This window comes from Macaca mulatta, chromosome 3, assembly GCF_049350105.2.
Source record: "Macaca mulatta isolate MMU2019108-1 chromosome 3, T2T-MMU8v2.0, whole genome shotgun sequence".
Classification (NCBI taxonomy): Eukaryota; Metazoa; Chordata; class Mammalia; order Primates; family Cercopithecidae; genus Macaca; species Macaca mulatta.
Genome location: NC_133408.1, coordinates 45476117 through 45492500, shown reverse-complemented (window position 1 = coordinate 45492500; position 16384 = coordinate 45476117). Strand labels below are relative to the sequence as shown.

General features: G+C 57.9%; 2 protein-coding genes across 4 annotated transcripts in view; one reads left to right on the top strand and one right to left on the bottom strand.

Moving 5' to 3' along the window:
- Nucleotides 1-5822, top strand: part of BAIAP2L1 (BAR/IMD domain containing adaptor protein 2 like 1) — a 112957-nt gene extending 107135 nt beyond the window's left edge. For both annotated transcript variants that reach the window (XM_028845539.2, XM_077996182.1), the window contains exons 13-14: nucleotides 3411-3448; nucleotides 3920-5822. In XM_028845539.2, coding sequence (XP_028701372.1) covers nucleotides 3411-3448; nucleotides 3920-3995 — 114 coding nt within the window. In that variant the 3' untranslated portion in view covers nucleotides 3996-5822. The remainder of the gene's footprint in view (nucleotides 1-3410; nucleotides 3449-3919) is intronic.
- Nucleotides 5823-5962: 140 nt separating this feature from the next.
- Nucleotides 5963-16111, bottom strand: BRI3 (brain protein I3). Of its 2 annotated transcripts, XM_015134313.3 has the most exons (4): nucleotides 15860-16111; nucleotides 15347-15449; nucleotides 14785-14975; nucleotides 5963-6372 (listed from the first exon to the last, which is right to left on the bottom strand). In XM_015134313.3, exons 1-3 carry the CDS (start codon nucleotides 15999-16001, stop codon nucleotides 14786-14788), a joined length of 435 nt encoding a protein of 144 aa, XP_014989799.1. In that variant the 5' UTR covers nucleotides 16002-16111; the 3' UTR covers nucleotides 5963-6372; nucleotide 14785.
- Between the last annotated feature and the right edge of the window lie 273 nt (nucleotides 16112-16384).

The window sequence follows — 16384 nt, the reverse complement described above, 5'->3', positions numbered from 1 at the left end:
GGCCTCCAGCTGGCTTGGAAATGTTCCTTAGGGATATTCCGTTCTGCTCAGGAGCAAGGCCACCCTGCGCTGGCCTGGATCACTCTGTCCTGCCCTCTGCAGTGAGAGACACCAGCATTCTCTGCTGCAGCCCGAGGAAAAAGCGGTTCTGGGTGCTCCGAGCTGCCCGGGACCCCTCTGAAAGCTGGATCAACTAGTCCCCCACCCTGAGCACATGGCTATGTGGTGGGCACCCTGGAAGCTCCGTACAGTCAGGAAGGGGGTGTGGAACAGGCATCGGGTGACGGGCGGTCAGCCAGTGTCCACACACAGATTTTGGATTCCTGGGGGAGATGGGGGATCACAAGATGTGTCCACCCTGGCCGCAGTCAGCCACTTGGTGGCCTCGCTGTACAGTCTCCAGTTGCAGCCCAACCCACTCTCGTAGTGGCCACTGGTTGCGTGGCCTTCGTGGTCTCCTGTCTTGCTGGGGACACAGGACATGCAGCAGGCAGTACCCGCGGGGCCCTGGGTGCCGGTGGCAGTGCTGCCTCTGGCTTGGAGGTATCCCCCACTGCAAGGAAAGGGAACAGGGAGGAGGGCAGGTCTAGCTTCAGTGACCACCACAGTGGGCTGAGTGTGTGCGGTTGAGACAGACACGCAGGGAGGATGCTGTGAGACCCTTGGAGGCCACCAGATAAGAGGCAGCGTATGTGCCAAGCCCCTGCCCTTGTGGATCTGCTTTGCCCTGGAGAGGGAGGCAGAGAGGCTCCTGCCAGCCCTGTATCCAGAGGGAGTGCTGAGGTTTCAGGTCCCTGAGGAACATGTAGACGTTAAACGGGAAATCTGCCTGAACACGTCCACTATGTTTTTGTTGTTGGTTTTGTTTGTTTTGTTGTTTTGTTAGGGGTTTTTTGTTGTTGTTGTTGTTTGTTTTTTGGGTTTTTTTTTTGAGATGGAATCTCGCTTTTGCCCAGGCTGGAGTGCAGTGGCGCAATCTCAGCTCATCACAACCTCTGCCTCCTAGTTCAAGTGATTCTCCTGCCTTAGCCTCCTGAGAGCTGGGACTACAGGCATGAGCCACCACGCCCGGCTAATTTTGTATTTTTAGTAGAGACAGGGTTTCTCCATGTTGGTCAGGCTGGTCTTGAACTCTCAACCTCAGGTGACCCACCCACCTCAGCCTCCCAAAATGCTGGGATTACAGGTGTGAACCACTGTCCCCGGCCCAATACGTATTTTAAAATGAACATCATATTACAGAATACCACAGACAGAAAAGCACACGATGAATTTTCATGATGTGACTCCGTGTACCCAGCAGGATGTTCCCAGCTCCCAGGATCACCCAGTGTGGCCCACCTCCGTGACCATCCCTTCTCCAACACCAGACTCCGCAAGCCCTGCTTGGGGTCAGCGCTGTGCGGTGACCCGCTGTCTGCACAGAAGCTGGTTCTGGCTCTCTCATTGATGCGTGTCTGGTGTTTCCGGTCTGGGCTGTTTCCCTGGCGCTGCCCGAGTGTCTCGGTGCCCATGGGTGTGTGCCCTACCTGTTCCTACGGGGAGCAGGATTGCTGGGCCTCAGGCGTGTGTGCACGGGGTTGGCCCGACACTGAGTGGCTTCAAGCTGTCATCTGAAGCGTTCTTTTTCCTCCTCAGTCCTCCTGGCAGGAGTTGGTGCTTCTTGCTGCGTTCCTTGTGAGGATTCACTGGGACGCCTTTAAAGTCCCGTTGGGGCCCAGGAGGCTCTGAACAAGCTCCGGGGTGTGCGTGGGGTGGGCGGAGGGGGTTTCTGGTTTCCAGTTTGGGAAGCGCCTTCCCCTAGCGTAAGCTGCACAGGGAGTCGCTGTTGGCCCCAAGGAGTCAGAGGACTCCAGTGGGAGGGGAGGGCGGAGTGGAGTCAGGCTTGGCCCGAAGCGTGCGTCAGGCCCAGCCACGGCCCGGCCGCCTGCCCTCTGGGTCACAGGAGGCCTTTCTGCAACAGTGTCCACGAATGCTGGCACCGTGAGCACACGCGACAGGCGCCCTGGTGCATTTAAGTTATAAATGAGCCCATCATCATCACAGAGCACGAACCTCACACAGGCAAGGACTTCCTTCGAGGCCTGCTAGGGAAGCACTGTGTGCCCTGCAGGGAGAAGTCACTTTCGCAGCCATTTAAAGCCCTGTAGGATGTGCGAGGCAGGGCAGTGGCTTTGTGCTCCAGTGATGAAAAGCAGACACTGAATTGGCCCCAGCTGCCCTGCCCAGGGGGTCTAGGGAGGGTGGGGTAGGCCTCAGGCCACAGCCCTGGGGCCTCCAACCTGCCTTCTGTGTCCACAGTCTGTACACCCAGCAAGCAGTGCAGGCCATCGCAGAGGAGGCCTGGCCTGGGCCTCCACCTCCAGGAACGGCCTGCACTCCAGCGCCGGCATCAGGCACGAGAGGGCCTCCCTAAGTCAATCTCAAGAGGTGTGCATGCTCCCTGAGACCCCCCGGGGGTGCCGGGACGCTTCCTGGGGCTGTCAGGAGGGTGTGGCCGGGCCGCAGGCTGGTTACACGGTGTTACACTGCCCTCTCCTGGGCGGCTGCCTGACTCTGCTCCCTGTGTGCGGGCTGGAAAGATTGTTAAACCCTGCAGGCTTTTTGGAGTGAGGCAAAGAAGGCGGCACACACCTGGCCCTGGCCCGCACTGGGTGGCAGGTGCTGGAAGGAGGTGCTCCCGACCCCGAGCTCTGTAGGCACCTTTGAACTTTGGTTCCACCTTCTCTTTTCCTCAGTTTTTCAGCTTCCTACAAGATCCCTGGCTCTAGCAGCCCCAAAGCCAGTGGGGTTTTATTTTTACTTCCTGTTTCTTCATGTCATGCTTCAGGAGTCAGCTCCCAAAAAGCACACCCTAGTCACTAGATTCTGCGCAAAAAAAGACCGTGGCTGAGGACCTGCAGGATCTGTTTCCCCCGAGTCAGAGAGGTTCTGTTTGGCACAAATGTTTTCTTCTGTGATGTCGCTGTTGCTCAAGCTTCATTCTGTGAAACTGTTTCCGAGTTTAGCAGACGGCTCCACATCACAGGTGACCCGCGCAGGCAGTGCCATGCTCTGTCCATGCTCTGACACCTGGGAGGGCCGTTACCGCCTTTCAGAGCGTTTTCTGTTCTTGCCTTATTCTTCCAAGTGAATTTAGACAGTCTCACAGATTGGGACAGGGCACTTTTAAACATCCCTTATGTTTTAGATGTCTTTACCTTCAGTCTTATTAAAAATCTCCAACACAGGCCGGTCGCAGTGGCTCACACCTGTAGTCCCAGCACATTAGGAGGCCAAGGTGGAAGGATCACTTGAGCTCAGGAGTTCGAGACCAGCCTGGGCAACATAGCAAGTCCCCATCTCTACCTAAAATAATTTTAAAAAGACCAATTCCAAGCCCTCCATAAGCCTCTTTATCTTTCTCACAGAACGATGCCAACGGGACTGCGAAGCCGCCTTTTCTCAGGTAGGTGTGGCCTCCTGCGTGAGCCTCAGCATGTGACATTGCTCTTCCCCACGGTGTCCCCAGAAGGGCCTTCGGTGCCGTGCCCAGGAGGCCCAGCCTGAGAAAGGCCTCGGCCTGTGGAGCCATGGGGGACTGCAGCCCCCTGCTCCCTTTACCACCTGCTTTAGACCACCCTGGGAGCAGGGCCTGCCACCCCAGAGCGGCCCCCATATCACACGCAATGCAGGACTACAGAGGTGCGGGTGCCCATGTCCAGAACGTTTAAAACCTGGGATCATTCTGCAGCGGGTGGTACGGTGTAGGACTCATCACTGAACAAAACTTCCACTCAGAAATCGCTGCTGGGACCTGTGCAAGCTGGTGAGGTGGTCAGCCGCAGTCTCACAGGGCAAGAATGCGTTATTAGCGCTGTTAAAATCCAGTTTCCCTCATGGAGTGGAAGTTCTGAAAGGTTCTTCTTATCCCCTGCAGCGGAGAAAACCCCTTTGCCACTGTGAAACTCCGCCCCACCGTGACGAACGACCGCTCAGCACCCATCATTCGATGAGAAAACGGCCAAGGACTCTCCGGGCCTCTCCGGTTCTCCCTCGCGGAATGATGGGCACGTCCTAACTCTAATGTCGCCTGCCTAAGCAAAGCATGCTTCTCTGTTTCACGTAGTTGGGTTGACACGTTTCTGCCTTTAAGATAAATGAGTAATAGTCTAATGACCAACTCAGTCATTTAAAATATTTTCTTCCTATTCTGTTCAAGAAACAGTAAAACTTGGTTTCAATCTTTACTGTATTTTTTTAAATGAATTTTTTTTCCTTAACAGCCAGAATAAGGGATAGTCTGTGCTTTCATGACTGGCTTTCTGCACCTGATGTCAATGAGACCCATTTTATTTTATAAAGCACGTGCTCTTAGTAGCATTATGTCTAAAGAAAATATCACGGAAGTTTGCATCTTAGCATGCAAATCATAATTTTAAGCAATATAAATTATGAAAATACTATATGAATGTAACTTAAAATGTTTAATCAAAGTGTAGAGCTTCCAGAGATGGAGAAACCCCTGCCCTCCGTCCGACTGCACCAGAGCTATAAGTGCTAAGACACTTTGCCTGCCCTTATCACAGCCACATGTAGCACTTGACGAAATCCCTTCCGAGAGCTCCTTTTCTTGGTAGTTAGGAGTCACTGACTGGAGTCGCTGCACACAGCCCATCCAGGACACAGGCCTGGGTGTCGGAGTCACAGCTCCTTGTGTTCTCACTCTGCTAGCTGGCCAAAGCTGCATCCATTACCAATACACTCAAACTTCTCGGGGTCTCGGTTTCTCCGTGTTTGAATCGGGTACAGACTCTCGAGGATACGTGTAAAGCCAGGATGACCTCTGGTGCCTGGAGAGGGCGGGTTTTTCAGCCTAGCAGCCATGATGCCCTCAGAACCTGGCCCTGTGGTACAGATGTGAGGACTGCGCACTGGCTGCCCTAAGGCCGGGGCTGGAATTCACCTCTGACTGCCAAAGATCTGGATCCAATTCCCAGCCCGGCCCAGGTATGGGGGAATCCCAGCATTTTGTGAGACTGAGGCAGGCACATCACCTGAGGTCAGGAGTCTCTACTAAAAATACAAAAATTAGACAGGCGTGGTGGTACGTGCCTGTGATCCCAGCCACTCAGAAGCCTGAGGCAGGAGAATCGCTTGAACCCGGGAGGCAGAGGTTGCAGTGAGCCAGATCATGCCACTGCCCTGCAGCCCGGGTGACAGATTTCCAGCCCAGCCGCTCTGTGTGTGTTGTGGGGTGCTGGGGCTGTGGCTTATCACCTCTCCTTTGGCCTTGCCTTAAGTGTACTACTTTCCTGTGAGGCTGAGACTGGGAGAGGTTACATGCAGGTAAGCCAGTGGACGTGGGCGATGCTTCAGGCTCCTTCCAGCCAGGTCCAGCAGTGTCACCATCTGCTTCTGCTTCTTCTGCTGGGAGGACAAACCAGACGCACACCCCCCACCTCGCCCCCAGGAAGGGCTGCAGGCACCATGAACTATATGTTAACGCCCCCAGTCTGTCCTACAGAAGGGCCTGCAGCCACGTGAGAATTCAGTCCATGCAAACCCCATGGCCATGTTCCCCACTTCAGACGTCAGAGGCAGGGCTCAGCCCCATCTGGTACCATGGGTGACACCTGGCCTTTGGCGTTCCCCCTTGGGGATGGTTCTGGTTTTGTTACGGGGTTGAAGACTAGGACCTGGGGGGTCTCAGATGCAACCTGCAGGCCCCAGGTTCCACCTCCCAGACCAGAACGGGGGGATGACCTTGTCCTTGGCACCGAGGTGCCTGTTCTGTAAATGTCAAGGGATTATAATTTTAATAATAAAGAACTTGAAAACAAGCATATTTTCTTGAGCTGTAAGCGCCTGTTGACTACAAGGTGGTCAGGCCTGGCCTGGGGAGTGAAAAGGCAGCAATGCCGGCATCGTTCCGGTCTCTCCTGGGTGTCTGAAAGCACCGAGTAAGCAGCACCAGGTCAACAATGGTATGAATCTCATTTATTGAAAACATTATTTCTCACCTTTCTCAAATTGAAGACTGCAGAAAATAAAAGCAGTGCTTTATTGAGTTGTCATGAGCCTCGGGCGGGAGCAGCAGCGCTGCCGCTCCACACTCCGGGAAACCGCAGCTGGCGTGTGCCACATCTGTCCCACCTCGCTTTACAAAACAGTTCTGAAGCTTAATCAAATAAAACTATTGTACACAACATTTACATTAGAAAAAGAGCTGGGGTAGGAGAGCCGGGCCTGCTGCTCCTTTAAGCGAAGGTGGCTCCGCAGTTGGGGCATCTTCGCTTCCTCAAGGCAAAACAGCAGATGAACCCAAAGGGGAACAGGATGATGGCCAGGAAGATGCCCAGGAAGGTGAAGCAGTCCTCCAGCACCCCGACCCTGCGGCAGAGACAGGCAGAGAGGGCGGCACCGTTAGGACCCGGGCAGCCAGAACCCTCACCCCTCCCACCCTTGCACTCAACCAAGCAGTGGCCATGACTGACATGAGGACCTCCGGTGAGGGACAGTGACAATCCGCCTGAGAAAACAGCCCCCCCACCGCCCAGCCACAGCCCACTGGCCCGGAGAGCCCCAAGAACCATCTGCATGTGCCAGTTCATAGAATGGCCAGAGCTGCTATTTAATCACTAACATTAAAAGAAAAGGGGAAGAATAAAACAGTTGAAAAGTCTTATCAGTTAACCTTGAAAGGCAAGGCTGGGTGCATGGTGGCTCCTGCCTGTAATCCCACCACTCTGGGAGGCAGAGGCGGGTGGATCACCTGAGTTCAGGAGTTCAAGACCAGCCTGGCCAACATGGTGAAACCCTGTCTCTACTAACAATACAAAAATTTGCCAGGCGTGGTGGCATGTGCCTGCAGTCCCGGCTACTTGGGAGGCTGAGACAAAGAGAATCACTTGAATCCAGGAGGCAGAGGTTGCAGTGAGCCGAGATAGAGCCACTATACTCCAGACTGGGTGACAGAGCGAGACTCCATCTCAAAAAGTAAAACCTTGAGAGGCAAGATCATTTTAGTGCCACAAGCCACACATATCTGCTCTTAGAAAAGGAGCAACCAGAGGCCGGGCACGGTGGCTCACACTTGTAATCCCACCACTTTGGGAGGCCAAGGCAGGTGGATCACGAGGTCAGGAGATCAAGACCATCCTGGCTAACACAGTGAAACACTGCCTCTACTAAAAATACAAAAATTAGGCTAGGCACGGTGGCTCAAGCCTGTAATCCCAGCACTTTGGGAGGCCAAGACGGGCGGATCACGAGGTCAGGAGATCAAGACCATCCTGGCTAACACGGTGAAACCCCGTCTCTACTAAAAAAAAAAAAATACAAAAAACTAGCCGGGCGAGGTGGCGGGCGCCTGTAGTCCCAGCTACTGGGGAAGCTGAGGCAGGAGAATGGCGTAAACCCGGGAGGTGGAGCTTGCAGTGAGCTGAGATCCGGCCACTGCACTCCAGCCTGGGCAACAGAGCGAGACTCCGTCTCAAAAAAAAAAAAAAAATTAGGCATTGGGGCAGGCGCCTGTAGTCCCAGCTACTCAGGAGGCTGAGGCAGGAGAACGACATGAATCCGGGAGGCAGAGCTTGCAGTGAGCTGAGATCGCGCCACCGCACTCCAGCCTGGGCGACAGAGCAAGACTCCGTCTCAAAAAAAAAAAAAAAGAAAAGGAGCAACCAGCAAGCTTAGTGGTCCCGTCAGTGTTTGGGCTTTTGTTGGATTTCTGTTCCTTTGGTAGTGGGGGTGGGTTAATGGGAGACTGCAGTTGGCCATGTTCACACAATGTCTGAAGAAATAATGTCTTATTTCTCAAAATGTGATCTCAAAGTCTCCTCTTCAACAAAGTTCAATGTAACAGACTAAGACACCTAAAGGCCATCCCACAAATCCTGCACCAGTGAGCACAGGTTCAGTGACCTGCAATCATCGAACCCAAGTGTCAGTTTCAGAGGCCCTAAAAGTAGGAAGCCAGAAGCCGAGTGCTCAGCTCAGCTCCTTAGGCTATTTCTGGAAAGTTCTGGACACAGCTGAAATTAACCACACTAGCCAGCTCAGCACAAATGAGAAAAGTTTTGCTCCCACCAGACAGGCAGCCCCCTACGGGCTCCTTCTGGTCCTCCTGGGGCCCCAAACCCCTCCATCCAGCCAGTACTGAAGTAAGTGGAGAGAGAACACAACAGGGTGGGGGTGTCTGACAGGTGATGGGAGCTGGTGCTTAGTGGGGAAGGGGAGCCTACAACAAGGTGGTGTGGTCGCCCGCCTGCAACAGGGAAGCGTGACTACCTGTGCCTTGCTAAGGGAAGAAAACTTGGCCACCTGGGGAACCCTACTCCCATCCCAGCACCCTGCATGTTTCCAAGCTGCTTTCTGGGAGTTTGGACTCATGAGGGCCACTGCCTCCACCACTGCTAGGCAAGGCAGGCTGGGGAGCCCAAACCCCACCCACAGAACCTATTCCCTACTTCTCCCGGGATTATGGAAAATAAACCAGAATATTCTGAAGTTGGGCTTTCCACTGCTGAAAGAAAAAGTTGCCGGGCACGGTGGTCCACGTCTGTCATCCCAACACTTTGGGAGGCCGAGGCAGGCAGATCACCTGAGGTCAGAAGTTCAAGACCAGCCTGGTCAACATGGTGAAACCACGTTTCTACTAAAAATACAAAAATTAGCCAGGCATAGTGGCGGGCACCTGTAATCCCAGCTACTCGGGAGGCTGAGACAGAACTGCTTGAACCCGGGAGGTGGAGGTTGCAGTGAGCCGAGATCGCACCACTGCACTCCAGCCTTTGCAACAAGAGCAAAACTGTCTCAAAAAAGAAAAACACTTCATGCCCACCTGCCTCCCTCCGGCCTCCTCAGGGAGGTCCCTTCAGCCATCTCCAATGGAGCTGGACACGGTGGCTCACGCCTGCAACTGCAGCACTTTGGGAGGCTGAGGCGGATCACTTAAAGCCAGCAGTTCACAACCAGCCTGGGCAACAAAGTAAAACCCCCCTGCAACACCTCTACAATTTAAAAGTAGCCAGACACGATGGTACACATTTGGAAAAGGGGGACCATTCAGCCGGTTTGGGGAAACTTTTCTCCTAGAGTCCCTGTGTTCATTCGTTCTCAAAAGGCTCTGAGCAGTCCTGCGGCCAGCCCTCTTGTACCCAGTGTTTCCCAGACTCACACAGCGCCACCTGTCTGTGTGGAGGGGCGGAGCTGGGCTGCAGAGCACACCGTGAAGCTCCAAGGCAAAGCCAAGCCAAAGACCGGAGCCTGTCAGCAAAGTTTCTACTTCTTGCGTGGACTTTTACAAAAGTGTCCCCTGTCTAAGCACCACAAGGTCGTCAGGCCACCACACTTGTTCAGCCTTGGCCAGGGCTGCCCCTGCCAGTCCAGACTGGGCAGGACACCTCCGCCCAGCCCTGCCGAGTGCAGCTTGCCCTGCCCGGCTCCAGGACCTTCTCCCCGGGGTGTCGGGTGGGCAGAAGCCCCAGCTGCCACAGCTCCCAAGACCACACAGTCGAGATGGGGGAGCCCCGGGAAGGCCGAGCACCAGCTGTGTCCCCACAGATGGCCATGACAGGCTCCGGGGGAGCTGGAGGGAGCGTCTGGGCTTCCTTTCCTGTTTCCTTCACGGCATCTACGGTCAAATCCCAGGAAACACACTGGCTGTATATTCTGGTTAGACAATGTCCCATGAAAAAGCAGACAGGGAGGGTGAACCAGCTGAGAAATCCTTCTAGGGAAGAAGCCTGCCCCCTGGAGTGGTCCCCAGTGCCACCAGGCCCCCCTCAGCCGGCCCAATCAGTGACCATCTGAGCACCTCGCCTCAGGACCAAAGCTGCTGAGAGGCAGGGCTGCGGGCAGAGCCGACTGCCAGTTCAAAGGCCCAGAGGTGCCTGGGAGGAGGCTGGGCAAAGGGGTGTGGGTAGGGAGCCCGGCTGGAGCCCGCCCATGGGGCACAGCAGAGACATCCAGGTGCAATGGTGCAATGGGCGGGGGTGGGGCTTCAGTGCTGCCTGGTGGCCCCGCCCACACCAGCTTCCCACCTGCAGCTGCTGCTCTCACCAAGTCCAAGGGCAGCAGCGCCCTCCTGCTTCCTAATTCTCCATCCAGACCCCAAAACCCACCTACTCCGTCAGAGCTGAGAAGTGCAGGAAGGCTGCTCACTCACGTTGGATTCCCACTGCCACGGGCCAGGGCGCTGGCCCACCTGAGCGCCAGGATTTCCAGCAGCGCCAGCCCAGCCCACCCAGGCCCCGGCGCCTCGCTTCTCAGCACCTCGATTCCCAGCCCCGGGGCTGCAAGCAGCGCCATGGGCCAAACCAAACGCACTGACCCCACGGCCTCCCAGGCACAGGGAAACACCCTCCTCCTTCCAACCCACGGAGCTTCCGTCCAGACCCATCCTGTCCTCAGCCAGAGCACAGGGCTGGCCCGTTTGTGCCACCCTGGGCTGAGCCCCTCAGTCTGGGGACCCACTCTGGCACCTCCTAGGGCAGCCTCCCCATCCCTGGTCCATTCAATCCCACCCGCCTGCCCGCCTCCACGCCACTTAAAGACAGGGCAGGAGGGCCAAGGCCCCTGGGTCTCTGGGGAGAGCGAGCCTGTTTCCCTGCAGTACCGCCCAGGAACTGGACAGATCCAGCCGCCCCAGGAGGCTCAGGCCTCCGCCAGCAACAGGAGGCTGTGATCCAGACCCGAGAACCCTGAACAGGCTTCGAAGGCCCGAGGGCTGGCCAGGAGAATTCGGCCCTCACCTCTGGCTCTGGGGTCAGCTGGAGGGTGGGCAGCATACCCTACCCCCCAGGATTCCACAGCCGCACCCACAACTTCAAACACCAAGAGGCACTGAAGGCAGAACTCGCTGTCACTTGACAGCAAACTCACCTGGCAGCAACATGTGACCTAAACTGGTGTGTGGCTATTTATAGTCGTAATTTATCCTAGTTTATCTGAATATTCATGTCTTGCTGCAGAAATATTAAAGTTTTAACTGCAGTACTGCCCTAGACCTCAAAAGGCGTGTTGGCATCATGTGCTTTTTAAAACTCCAAATCTTCTGAACTGAGAAACACGATCCAACTTCTAGGCCAAGACTCCCCAAGCTGCAGGGCCAGCACTGGAGGGGAGAAGGGGAACCCCCACACCGGAACAGCTGCCGTCCCTGCCAGCCTGTCCGTCCCCACGGCCTCCAGTTCTCCCTTCCAAACCCAGAAGAGCCCACCTGGGTTGGTGGGGTGGGTTTCAACCTTCTCAACCGCTCGGGTCCTGACCGGCTCCCTCTAGCGGCCCCTCTTGCGCAATAGGCCACGCGGCCAGGGAGGGATCATGGCCACTGGCGAAATTAGGGAACTGACTAATTCCAAGAGCACTCCCTTAAGGCGACTCCAGCCCTGCAGTGAAAGTGGCCAGTCATGCCACTGTCATCCACCCGGAGCTGGGCCCTGGGACAGTGGAGGCCACAGGGCTCCCGCCTCACCAGGGACAGAAGGGGCTGGCAGCAGGGCTCTGCGCTGCCCAGGGAAAGGGCCATCCTCACCCTTCCTGTATCCCCACAGGCACTTTACAGGAGCCTGAAGCCCAGGGTGTGTCCAGGGCCTCCCAGCAGGGAAGGGCATGGCTGGGATGTGAACCCAGATGGGCTCACAGGAGGCTAAAAACCGGGGTGTGTCCAAGGCCTCCCAGCAGGGAAGGGCGTGGCTGGGATCTGAACCCGGATGGGCTCCCCAGTCACAAGCACCCATCCTGCAGGCCCGTTCTCCCTCCAAGGCAGCCCCCAAAGGCAGGCAGTGTCACAGGGGGCTGCCCCAGGGCACCCAGCTGCCCTCTGTGCATACACAGTGGCCTCGAGGCACCATCCACGCCCAGGAACAACCCCAGACCACCGCACCTCGCTGGAAGGCCGAGCTCGCCAGGAAAAGGGGAGACACAGGGCTTCCTCAGAGGGCTGCGGGCCTGAAGCCATGCTCAGCGCAGGGCGAGGTGGCCCCAAAGCAGCTCCAGCCAGCTTCTGGCTGTCCCAGGGTATCCACTCCCCCTACAGGGGTGGGGGAGCTGCCTCGCTTAGGGACAGTTCACCAGGACCTCCCAGGGCCATTCCCAGCAAACCCAATGGCCAGGGCCAGTCCCAGCCTCTCCTGTGGAAGAAAGGCCTGAGACTCTGCCTGCCACCACACCCACCCCAGCGGTGCCACTTGGCCCGCAGCTGGGGGCAAAGCCCAAGGTTAGAAACTCAGGAGGCCGCTGAGGCAGCACTCGGACCCTGAGGTCCACAACCCTGCCCAGCAAGCAGCCTAGGCCCAAGCTCCAGCCCATCCGCTGCCCCCACACCTCAGGCCAAGACTGTCAGGACAGGGACAGCCCATAGGCCACGCATATGGGCAGGGCCGTCCCAGCTAACTCAGCTACTTCCTCAACCAGGGGAGCGCTGGCTTCCAGGTCACAGGCGGTAGGAGGGACCAGCCCCTCCACCACCATCATCTGGAAGCCCAAGGATGTCACAGGCTCCTTCCCCTCCAGCCCTTCCCAGGCTCCACAGTCACCCCCCCCGTGCCCTCCACAGCCCACCTCTGCCCCTCAAGGGCCGTGGCAACCTCCATGCTGGCTACTGAGCCGCACCCTGGACCTCTAAGCAACATCCGCCCTCCACAGCTGTTCCTTTCACCGTCCCTAAAAAAGGTGAAATCCTTTTCAGGACTTCCTCTCTGGTCACCCCCAAAACTAAGTACCCAATGACAGCCCAGCCATACTCATGGGGGACTGGTGCGGGCCAGGCCCTGTGTTGCCAGGGCCTTCCCCACTCCTGCGTTCCTGGTTTTCAGGGCACAGGCTCTGCTCCAGCCCAGGAGAGCCTCCCAGTGCAGCCACCTCATCCTGCACCTAGGTATAACCACACCCCAGCAGAGAAAGACTGGCCTCCCTCGGCAGAGAGGCCCAGGCCTTGGGCAGGGCAGGGCAGGGCAGGGCAGGCGTGAAGCAGGAGGGCAGGAGGAACAGGGGCATATCCACCGCTGGGCTGCGGAAATGCTTCCTCATAAACGGCTAAAAAGGGCAGACGGAGTCAGGAAGCTTCAGCAAAGGCCTGGCCAGGGCAGCAGTGCCACAAGGGACATAGGCTTCTCTGGCCAAGCCTCACTCAGAAGGACTAACAGACGTGTGACTTGGACAAATTCCTGCCATGCCACCAGGCAGGGAGGGGGACAGAGCCCGGTGGGCTGGACCTGGGGCAGGAGGAAGTGTGGTCACGTGAGCGGTATCCTGTCTCCCGGCCCCAAGACGGCAGGCGGCGGCCAGACACCAGACATGTGTGTCTCCACTCTCCTCGTAGAAAGGAGTGGCTCAGGGACCACACACCCCCTCCCGACACCAGCAGCAGAGCACCCAGCCCCCTGCTCGCCCTCTGGCTGCGGCAGGGCACAGGGGCCCAATCCCATGCCCAATGCTGCTGCAGGGGCCAAGCCTCGGGGAGCGGTGGCCACTCTCCAGCATCCAGGGCACCACAGGCAGAGTGCAGGGACTTGTGTGCTGGGAGGGCCTGGCTGCAACCCAAGGGGTCGCCAGAGGATCAGAGTGCTCTGGTCCCAACTTAAAGGACTAAGGACCCCCCAACCTTGTCCAGAGAGGACCCAGCCTCCACCCTGCCTGGTGCAGCTGCCCAAGGGCAGAGAGCACAGTGATCAAGTAACTGAGGACCCCACTCCTGTAGCCTCTGGGGGCCAAGCCCAAGATCCTCCACAGCAGAGCAGAGCACAGCCTGACCCCACTCCAGGTTCTGCATAGCTGGGGGGCACCGCCGGGTCAGCGGAAGCCACGGGCCTCCACAGGGACACAGCTCCCACCTAGGGAAGGGGAAGTGGCAGGGCCAGCACCCCCATACCGACAGCAACTGCGCCGCCACCTGGGCGCCCCCCCAGCCCTGGGATATCTGGGCCATCCCTCGCTGCCGCTGGTCTCCCACATCTCCAAGTTCAGGGGCTTGGGCAGAGAAGAGCTAAGAGCTTCGGAGACACCTCACCAGGCACCCCCATGTCCCAGACGGGGAAACAGGCCCCCCTGTTCCTGGCAGGACCAGGACTGGAATCCAGCTTCTCCGGCAGGCTGGACACTGGGATGGCAAGGCATGGACAATGACACGCAGGCAGACCCTCTGCTCCTCCATGTTCTGAGTCCCCTCCATGTGCCTTCACACCCACACAGCTCTGCCAGCCCCCTCAACCCGGTGCAGCTCCCAGAGAAAACTATGTCCCGGAGGCAGCCAGCGCCCCGCCCTGCCCTCCCCTCCACCTTCACTCCAAAGGCCAATGTTTCTGCTGGGTGGTGACCAACTGTGTCAAACTGACGTCCCAGTTAGGGTTTGTCACGGGGTCCCTATGCAGGCAAGCGGCCACAACCTCCCCCGGGGTCCCAGCCTCTTGTCCCCACCTCTGGGATGCCCTCCCTCTTCCCAGGAAGTTGCCTGCTAAGGCTCTGAAATCATTCACTTCCCCATGACTCTGCTCTAGGCCTTACACACACACTTTTGAAATCAAGTATAAGTCCAAACCAGGGTTTCTTAATTCCATCTCAGCGGCTTCAACTTCCTCCTCCCAGATACAGCTGAAAACCCTGTCCCCGCCAACTCTGCCCCTACTTTCTAGGCAATCTGAACACCCCCAGCTGCCAAGGATTTATATTTAATTAATCCTTATTTAAATTTGAATCCTCAAAACCTCCACAAAACAATCCTCTAGCTGCACCTCAGGGTCCTATGAAAACCAGAAAGCCTGTGCAGGTCCAATGCGAGGATATCAAAAAAATCACTCCTGCCTCAAAGAACCACCGGGCTTCCATCCTGGTCCAGCTCGTGAAAGGGCGTTTCAAGCCAGCTTTGGCTAAAGCAGCTCTTACAGCCGTCGCTTCTCCCACTGAGGTCTCTCCTGCTGGTGCACTTACTTCCAAATGCCCCTTCCGGGAAAACGAAACCTTCCACCACCTTCGATGATCGACTGCAGAGTAAACTTGTGGAAATTGAAGAAAAATGCAGACACCTGATTCCTTGCAAGTCCCAGAACAAAGACGAAAAGACCACGAGTCCCGTTGTTACCTTTTCTACATCCCAATCACTTGGGGTGCAATACCCCAAAATCTAGGAAAAGGAATCCACCCTTTTGCCCCCACAAAATGTGTTCAGAGCCAATGGTGAGTGGACCCACGCTCTCCCACACCGCATACGGGCAGCCTGTCTGTTCCTCCCATAAAGGGCTCTCATCAAGATCCAAGTCAAGCCGGACCCACTCCCACAAGCAGAGCTGACTTTGTGAAGTCCTGGGGGGTAGGGCGGGGGTCCTCAGCGTTTCCAGGGCCAGTCCCCAGGCTGCAGACCACTCACCTGCAGACAGGACAGCCTCCCACGACCACGATAGAGTTGGCAGGGTACCGGGTGACGGTCCGGCTGTGGATGTTGTAGACCCTGGGATGGTGGGTGGGTATCCCTGTGGGGGGGAAGACAAGTCATTAGGGTGCAGGGAGGAGAAATCGGACCGCGATGGGGACTACTCATTCCGTACCCCCACCTCCATCCCGCTAAAAAAGCCCCCGGTCTTTTCCACCCTCGGGACGGCCACCGCGGGCCTGATTCGGCGCTAATCTGCCAACAGCGAGCGCCTCGTGACACAAAGTTCATCTGGGGCAGGAATCCGGCCCCGCCGGGTACGACGGGCCCGAGGACGAGAGCCCCGGGGAGGAGGCTGGCCCTCGGCGACGCGGGGTCCCGAAGCCGGCCCGGGGACCTCCAGCTCCAGGAAGGACCCCCGGGCGGGCCCCGCCGGCCTCCGGACCCGCGTCCCCCGCACGGGCTTGCCCCCTCGAAGCCGATGGCGGGGAAAGTTGGTTCCGGGCCCACCTGTGACGAGGTAGGGGTAGGGCGGCGGCGGGGGCGCGGCGGGGATGGCGCCGTAGCCGTGCGGGCCGCACGCGTAGTCGCCCTGGCCGGCCTCCAGGTTGTAGGCGGGCGGCCGCTCCTGCAGCAGGGGCTTATGGTCCATGGCGGCCCGGCCGCGCCCGCCGCTCCGGCCCGGCTCGGCTCGGTCGGCCCCGGCGGGGGACGCGGCGGCGGCGGCGGGGACGCGGCAGTCCGGGTGGCTCGGGTCCCTCTGAGGCAGACGCGGGGCGGGGCGGGGCGGGCGCGCGCCGCGGGCTTCCCCCGCCCTCTCCGACTCAGTCACAAGACCGGGGTCACGTGGGCGACGGGAGGCGGGGCGCGAGGGCGGGGCCGGCGGGGCGTCTTAAAGGGGCCGCGCCCTCCCGAAGCCGCCCTGCCAGCTGCGCCCTGCGCTCCGCCCCGCCCCCCCGCCGCGGCTCTCAGCTCTCCCGTGGAGGGGAGATTTCCCCTCCCCCACCGCGACCCGGAGAAGCCCCATAGGGTCGT